Source organism: Coffea eugenioides, chromosome 8 (assembly GCF_003713205.1).
Source record: "Coffea eugenioides isolate CCC68of chromosome 8, Ceug_1.0, whole genome shotgun sequence".
In the NCBI taxonomy this organism is placed as follows: Eukaryota; Viridiplantae; Streptophyta; class Magnoliopsida; order Gentianales; family Rubiaceae; genus Coffea; species Coffea eugenioides.
The window spans coordinates 23,980,798-23,989,009 of NC_040042.1; the positions used below are offsets into that span (position 1 = coordinate 23,980,798).

General features: G+C 46.3%; 2 protein-coding genes across 2 annotated transcripts; both read left to right on the forward strand.

Moving 5' to 3' along the window:
* On the forward strand, positions 1-1,215 carry LOC113780433. The gene has a single exon (XM_027326235.1). The coding sequence runs from the start codon at positions 1-3 to the stop codon at positions 1,213-1,215; it is 1,215 nt and encodes a 404-aa protein (XP_027182036.1).
* A 425-nt stretch (positions 1,216-1,640) lies between these two features.
* LOC113780434 lies at positions 1,641-5,621 on the forward strand. The gene has a single exon (XM_027326236.1). It carries the CDS (start codon positions 1,641-1,643, stop codon positions 5,619-5,621), a length of 3,981 nt encoding a protein of 1,326 aa, XP_027182037.1.
* Positions 5,622-8,212: the final 2,591 nt, after the last annotated feature.

Here is an 8,212-nt window from a genome sequence, read left to right on the forward strand (position 1 = left end):
ATGGCGGCTTTTCCGCCGCCGGCAGGACTTATGGAGGGTGCGCAGCCTCTGAGGAGTTTTGCGGCTGTGGTAGCAGATGCAGGGAGCGAGGAGGGATTTAATCCTGGGTCAATATCTACGTATAGAGGGGAGCCTGCCCTCAGAATAGCGAAAAAAGATATCATGCAATTGGCTTTGCCGTTTCAGCATGCACTTGTGGGCAGATTCTCGTACAGCAGGCCCCCAATGGAGACTGTGCGGAAGTTCTTTCTTTCACTGGGTCTGAAGGGGGAGTGTGCGGTGGCTCTTTTAGATGATGACCACGTTCTCATCAGACCAACATTAGAGGAGGATTATACTCGACTTTTTGTCCGCCGTACGTGGTTCATAAGAAGCTCGCCTATGTCGGTATCAAAGTGGTCCTTGGATTTCACAGCCAACAAGGAAATGTCAATTGCACCGGTGTGGGTCAGTTTTCCTGGCTTACCCATACCCTTTTTTGGCCGACAGGTTCTGAAAAAGCTGTCCTCTGTTTTGGGTCGCCTACTGAAGATTGATGCAGCAACGGGAGATCTGCGGCGGCCATCGGTAGCACGGGTATTGGTGGAGATGGATGTTACGCAAGAGCCTGTGTCACGGATCTGGATCGGGGAGGAAGAGTATGGCTTCTGGCAGAAGGTTGAGTATGAGAATTGGCCTGAGTTTTGTTCTTTCTGTGAAAGATTTGGCCACGAAGAGCAACAGTGTTTTAAGAAGCACCCGACGTTGAAACCTACCAAGATTTCGCAACCACAGCAGACACTTTCTCGGCCAACATGGGTAAGGCGGCAGGGGGATGCTGTGCGGGACATTCGGAAGTCAGGAATGGAGGGAGGAGATGGAGGGGCTGAGGCAGGCATTTCTGGGCAGCCTGAGGTGCGGAAGGATGCAGGGACGACTGTGGATGAGGGATGGACGGCAGCGGGGGAGGGCTCCGCACGACGGCAGATAGAGATGGGGGACTTGGATGGAAATGCATTGGCAGTGGTTAACGGTGTGGGGCAGGAGCAGGAGGGGCGCAGCGAGTCGTCGACGGATGATGTAGGAGGGGAGGCAGTGGATTCAGGGGGGATACTGGCGTTGAGGGTTGCACAGGCAGGAGGTGTGGTGGCTACCCAGGAGACAGAGGCAGCGTCGGTAGAGATCAGAAACTCTTTTGGGATCCTTGAGAAAGTGGGTGATGAGGGTGCTGGGTGATGAGGGTGCTGGGGTTCCAGTTGTCAATCTGAGAAGTACTCGATCGCTCAGTCCAGTGCGTGGGACATCGGAGAGAGCATTGTGTTGTCAGGACTGGCAGGCCATGCAAGTGGAATTGACGCAGCGGCTGGACCTATCGCGCCGGCAATAGCAGAATTGGAAGGACTCAGCAGTGGGAGAATCGAGCAAGGAGCAGAGTTTGCCCCATTCGGATAGCGTGGGAGGGAAGGCAAATATGGACAGGCTCCCAAGATCATCCGTAAGGGGAGGAGAAGCTCACGTTAGGTATGCTCTTCGTTCTAATGCTAGGATCAATTAATTTTCTGGTATGGAATATACGGGGTGCGTCTAAGATGGATTCACTTCGTTATTTAAAAAAACTGAAGTTTGATTTTAACATGAAAATCTTGATTTTATTGGAGCCTATGTCGGAGGACGTCCAGTTAGATTATGTCAAACGATTGCTGGGTTTCCACTCGGCAGCATCCTTTGTGGAGGGGAAGATTTGGGTGATGTGGGACCTTGTATTTAACATCTCTTTTAGCTCACTAGCTGATCAGCTAGTGGACATGGTGATTAGCTCTTCTGCTGGTTCGTTTTTCCTCTCTGCAATATATGCCCGCTGCACCAGAGTTGCTAGACATCCACTCTGGGGGGCCATGGAGAATTTGGCCGCGTCAAGACTGGGGCCCTGGATGGTGGCTGGGGATTTTAATATCATCGCGGAGGCCTCAGAGCGGCTTGGGGGCGCACCACCAAATGCACGAAACATGGAGGAGTTTAACCACACTCTGTTTAAGTGTGAGCTTACCTCGGTGGAATTTGACGGCCCTCAATACACATGGACAAACGGGAGGGTGTGGCAGCGCTTAGATCGGGCGTTGGTTAACAGGGATTGGGCTGAACAGTTTGCAGTTTCTCGAGTGGTACATTTGGCGCGGGGCCGGTCTGATCATGCTCCCCTATTAATCCAGTGTGGGTCAGGAAGGAAAGGGACATCATCATTCAGGTTTCTCAATGTGTGGCCTCGACATAGTTCCTTTCTCGGGATTGTTCAGGAAGCATGGGGAAAGGGAGATACTTCGCATACCATGTCAGGGTTCTATAGAAAGTTGTTAGGGGTGCGAGACAAGCTGAGGGTATGGAATAAGGAAGTTTTTGGACATATTGGAAACCGAGTGGCGGACCTAGAGAAGGAAATGCGAACCGCGGAATTGCAGTATGATACGGAGAGGACGGTGGAATCAAAGATTGCATATCATGAGGCTCGGGCGACGTATATGCATCAATTGGCCGTTGAGTGTGGCTTTTGGCGTCAAAAATCGAGGATCAAATGGATTCAGGAGGGGGACGCAAATACGGCTTTCTTCCATGCGGTGGTTCGGCAACGGAGGGCCTCTAATTACATCTCTAGGATTCGGGGTCCGTCGGGGCAATGGCTTACTCAGGTTGAGGACATCAAGAGTTCGGCAGTATCTTTCTTTGAGTCCTTGTTCAGTTCAGATAGGAGTATTGATCGGCATCCCGTGCTGCCTTTTGACCTTCCACAGGTGACTGTAGGGGATAATGAGAAGCTACTGGCACTGCCAACATTAACGGAAGTGCGCGATGTGGTATTCTCGATCTGTCCAGATAGTGCCGCTGGGCCAGACGGCTTTGGATCAGGTTTCTATCAGGCATGTTGGGAGATAATTAAGGAGGACTTGGTGGCTGCAGTACAAGATTATTTTAAAGGGGGATGGCTACCAAAAGGGGTGACAAGTACGTCAATCGTGTTAATACCGAAAATTCAGGGGGCTTCTCAGTGGCAGGACTTTCGGCCCATCAGCCTATGTAACGTTAGCTCCAAGATTATTTCAAAGCTAGTGTCCAATAGGTTGAATCAGCTCCTTCCCCGCCTGATCTCTCCTTGGCAGTCGGGCTTTGTGCCGGGGCGCCAAATAATGGATAATATCCTTGTGACGCAGGAGCATGCAAAGGAGTTGGACCGTCGGTTGGAGGTTCCGAACCTCATGTTAAAGCTGGATATGGAAAAAGCATATGACAGAGTTGAGTGGTCCTTTCTCCTATTCATGCTGAGATCGTTTGGCTTCCAGGAACCAGTGGTGGATTTATTCTTTCGATTGGTCACAAATAACTGGTTTTCTGTCCTTGTAAATGGGAAGTCGGCTGGATTTTTTAAATCGACGAGGGGGGTCAGACAGGGGGATCCAATCTCCCCGGGGCTCTTTGTATTGGTTGCAGAGTATTTTGGCAAGGGCCTCTACTCCTTGTTTCAGCAAGGTCGACATAGGTTTTTTCAGGCTGGAGGAATGCGGGTACCATATCTGGCGTTCGCCGATGATGTAATTGTTTTCACCAGGCTTTCACGGGAGACTTTACAAGCGGTTAGTGCCTTCTTCAAGCAGTACCAGCAGTATTCTGGCCAGAAGATCAATGTGTCGAAGAGTGGTTTTGTGTGCTCGTCTGGGGTGTCGGCGGCACAAGTGGAGTTGGTGACTCGTATACTGGGGTTCCAGCGGCAAATTTTCCCGCTGGTATATCTTGGTGTCCCCATTTCTCGGGGTCGAAGTTCTATTGTTGATTTCGATGGGATTATCGCAAAGGTGAGGGCTCGGGTCTACCATTGGAGTGCGAGGTTGTTATCTATGGGGGGGAAACTAATTCTTATAAAGCACGTCTTGAGTTCGATGCCGCTATACCTTTTACAAGTGCTTAAGCCCCCCAAGGCAGTCTTAGTGGCCCTGGGACGAATTTTTAACTCCTTCTTATGGGACAAATCCCACGACGCTAAACGTACACATTGGGCGGCCTGGGAGCGGCTGTGCTTTCCCACAGAGGAAGGTGGATTGGGGGTCAGGTTGTTGGAGGATATGGTCAAAGCCTTCACGTTTAAGCTGTGGTGGAGATTACGCCAACGGGATTCCGTATGGTCGGACTTCATATATTCTAAGTACATCGGGGACCGGCATCCGTTGCAGGCGGAGGTGGCACGGCCGTCGGGGACGTGGAAACGGCTAATCGGCATACGCGAGTTGGCGGAGGTACAGATTACATGGAGTCTGGGACCAGGAATGGTAGATTTCTGGTTGGACACTTGGTGTGAGCTGGGCCCCTTAGATGCATTGGTTCCAACAGATGGAGACAGGCCGCACTTTTTGGTGGCTGAGTTTTTGGGGCGGGAAGGATGGAATAGGGACCGACTACTTTGCTGGCTCCCGGGTAATTTGGTGGAGGTCATAGTGGAGACTCCATTCGACTTGGATGGGCATGATCAAATCCTGTGGGCGAAGTCGGCGACCGGATTTTTTTCTTTAAGCATGGCTTGGGAGCTGTGCCGGCAACGTCGGGATGGTTTATCTTTGGCTGGGATGATTTGGAATAAAGGTACACCTTTGAAAATTTCATTTTTTGCTTGGCGGCTGATGAACAATTTTGTGGCCTTGGATTCGGTGATGCGTAGAAGAGGGCTGCCCGTGGTGTCCAGGTGCTCCTGCTGCCTGGAGGAGGCAGAAACCTTACCACATCTCTTCGTCAATGGTTCGGTGGCAAGAGAGGTTTGGGGACATTTTGCAGGTATGTTTGGCATTCTTCACTTGCCGTCGGATGATATTAAGCTCTTATGGAGGGAATGGGCCACATCGCTGATACGCATCTCCGCTCATCATATTCGGTGTGTACTCCCGCTGGTGGTAACATGGTTCATATGGCAGGGAAGGAATAAGGCGAGGTTTGAAGGACAGGCGTTCTCAGCTCGGAAGGTCATTATTGAGGTGAGCAATTTCTTGCATGACTTGGGAAGAGCAAAAAAGATGGACAAGACACAGTTCAACGGCGACCGGGACTGTGTATGGGCACGCTTCGCTTCCGACGGAACTCGAAAACGACGTCCAGTGGTGGTTGCCTGGGAAAGGCCACCGCCCCTGCGGTACAAATTAAACACGGATGCTAGTGTGGTCAACGGGAGGGCAAGTGGAGGAGGAGTGCTCCGGGATTCTTTTGGTAGGGTTATCCTGGCATTCTACAAGGAGTTTGGGGAAAAACGAGTTCTGCAGGCAGAGGCTCTAGCAGTATTAGAGGGGCTCCTTTTATGTGCGGCAAAGGGGTTACGTGGGATTCTAGTAGAGGTGGACTCGGCGGTACTCGTATCGTTAGTCAACTCTTCGGCTCAGGGAGGTTGGTTGTTATGTAATGTCCTGCGGCGGATTCGGCGTCTTTTGGATCAAGTGGCTATGTCTTTTACACACATATTCCGAGAAGCAAATGGGGTGGCAGATAGGCTAGCTGCTCTACAAGGGGGTACCACGCAAGTTTTTGAGTCGCATCTCCAGCTTCCTAGGGAGGTGCGAGGTTGTATTGCTATGGATGCTGCCCAAATCCCGTCTTTTAGACTAGTGGCTCAGTAGGGGGAGAACGCCTTCAATTATCTTGTATTGGTTTGCTCATATCTTGAATAAATGAATATTTATTTAAAAAATGTATTTTTCATACTTATTTTACCTGTAATCTTTTGTATTCATTTGTTGATTTTAAATATGTTGGATCCTTAATCCAATGTTGGATTTATATGCGAACAATTATGTGTTGCAAACTGTCAAACAAGGTTAAATTCAATTAAAATGATTAAATATGGTTTGGCTTATTGTATTTAAAAGGGTGTGGGCCTTTAATATGTAAAAATTTAAAAGTATTTCCTATTTCTATGATGGACTGAAATAAAAATTCAAAAGACAACAGAAATGTTATCTATAAATAGGGTTATGGTCTCTAAATCACACGTATTCTTAATGTCGTATTTTTTAGTATCACAAAATATCTCTTTCTTGATATCTTATCGTCAAGAAAGATACCAGAGAGAAATTAAAGGGCTCTCTCAAGAATTGGCAAATATGTGTTGACGAGGAAGACCACACCAAAGTATCTAGAGATTCAAGTACTCATTTGTCAACATGCATCTAGGTACGTTTCCGCAATTATATTGTTAATTTATTTATTAATAATCGTCATATAGATCTTGAGTTTAATAGGTGATGATTTTCACCAAAAGTTAAATATAAATAACCACTAACAAGTTGTTATCAGAGTGGGATATGGTTGATTATTGGAAAATAATTTGGATTCAATAATTTGTTTTTTTTAATGTTTTGCGAATTCGATTTTCACCAAAAGTTAAATATAAATAACCACTAACAAGTGGTATCAGAGTAGGATATGGTTGATTTTTGGAAAATAATTTGGATTCAATAATTTGTTTTTTTTTTTATGTCTTACGAATTCGACGTTGACCGATTGTTCCGTGGTTCTGTCTCATGTTTCAGATTCAAGTTTACAAAATTTATGGTAACAGATTCATTGTTTTCGTGGACCTAATGTCATTCTTTATGAATTGTGTGTTTGTGATTGTTATGATGTCTGTGACAGCCCCACCTCACCCTAAGGCGAACCAAAGGGTTCGGCGAACCACCTGCCCAACTCTCGCTGGGTCTACGGATTTGGAACAAACGAAAACCCTACCAAACGCTCAAAGGAACTTCGAGAAGATAAACATTCAGAACCCACTTGAGCTGAACTAAAAGATACATTCAATCTTTGGTACAACGTTCCCACAAAAAAATCAAAACGAAATGGAAGTGCCGCCAAGACTACTAAGTTAATCACACCCTAAAATACTTGTTCCGAAAGATAATACAGTGCTCGAGAGCTACAACGACCGATAAAAAAAATGGAACGAAGAACGAAAACAAGCCGCGGATGAACAGTGACTGCCACGTCACAATCCAACCAAGTACAAGTAAACTTTATGTAACATGAGGGAATGTACATTCCCAAATACATATGTCACATAAACATGAGGAAACACTTTAAAATATACATATTAGTAAGTTTACAAACCCAAAAGGAAACAGCGTATTAAGATACATTTAGGGTTTCCAAATTGTCGAGAAGCTATACCAAAAGGACAAAAGAATTTCTAACTAGCTCAACTCATTCTTCAAAACATCGAAGTTCCAAAAGATTGTTCCCTGTAAGGAAAACAAGGATAACGGAACAGGGTGAGCTAGAAGCTCAATGAGGTACCAAAAGTATAACAATAGAAATCATGAGAAAACACTTTTAGGGCACATATACACATCAAGTAAGAGAAATGAACGAACACCACAATTTAAAGGATACAGGTGGCTCTCAGGAGTCAAATCCCCGTTGCAATACTTGATCCAGCCTTGTTGATCCTCCGTCAACGTTTAATGAAACACTCATGTCCGTAGACCCCTCTTACGCCAAAATCCAGTTCACCAAACATACCCCTTACCGGGTCCGAACGCCAAACAGGAACAGGAATGGTAATACTAGAGTATACCAGAAATTTGGAGTCTCCAATACCCAAAGATTTTTCAAGAACAGGCACCCATGGATTGTCAATTTTCCTCAACCAAGCCCTTGCTGGCTTGATTCAATTCAGTCCCCATGAGATTGAGCTCAGATTTAATAGGAAGGTCATTGGATATACTTCCAAACGACATCATATCAGGCACAAGTAACAGATTCAAGTATATACAGGAAACAAGTCACACAGGCCAGAGAACGAGTGTGATAAAGTACACACTCGTCTCATACAAAATAAACAGTCGATAAAGGCATTCAAATAGCAATTTGCAAGTACAGATAACCATTTTAGCAATAATTCAGGGGAGTGATACACTCACCAGTTAAAGCAAGGATACTTCAAAAGTTTCAACCAAAATAGGGTTCTAATCACCAAGAAACCCTAGAATAATCAAAGTAAACAATTATGGTTCCCATAGCCACAAATCCAGTAAATAAAATGCACAAATTAGGCTCGACTACAAGTCGTAGACCTCGCCAAATAACTACTAATGCAAGGGTGCAAAACATGATCTAGGGCTCGAACAACCCCAAAAGCCCTTCTTATAAATATCCCAAACCAAACCAAACTCGAAGAAATCCAACATTCCCAAAATTTGGATAGCATATCCCC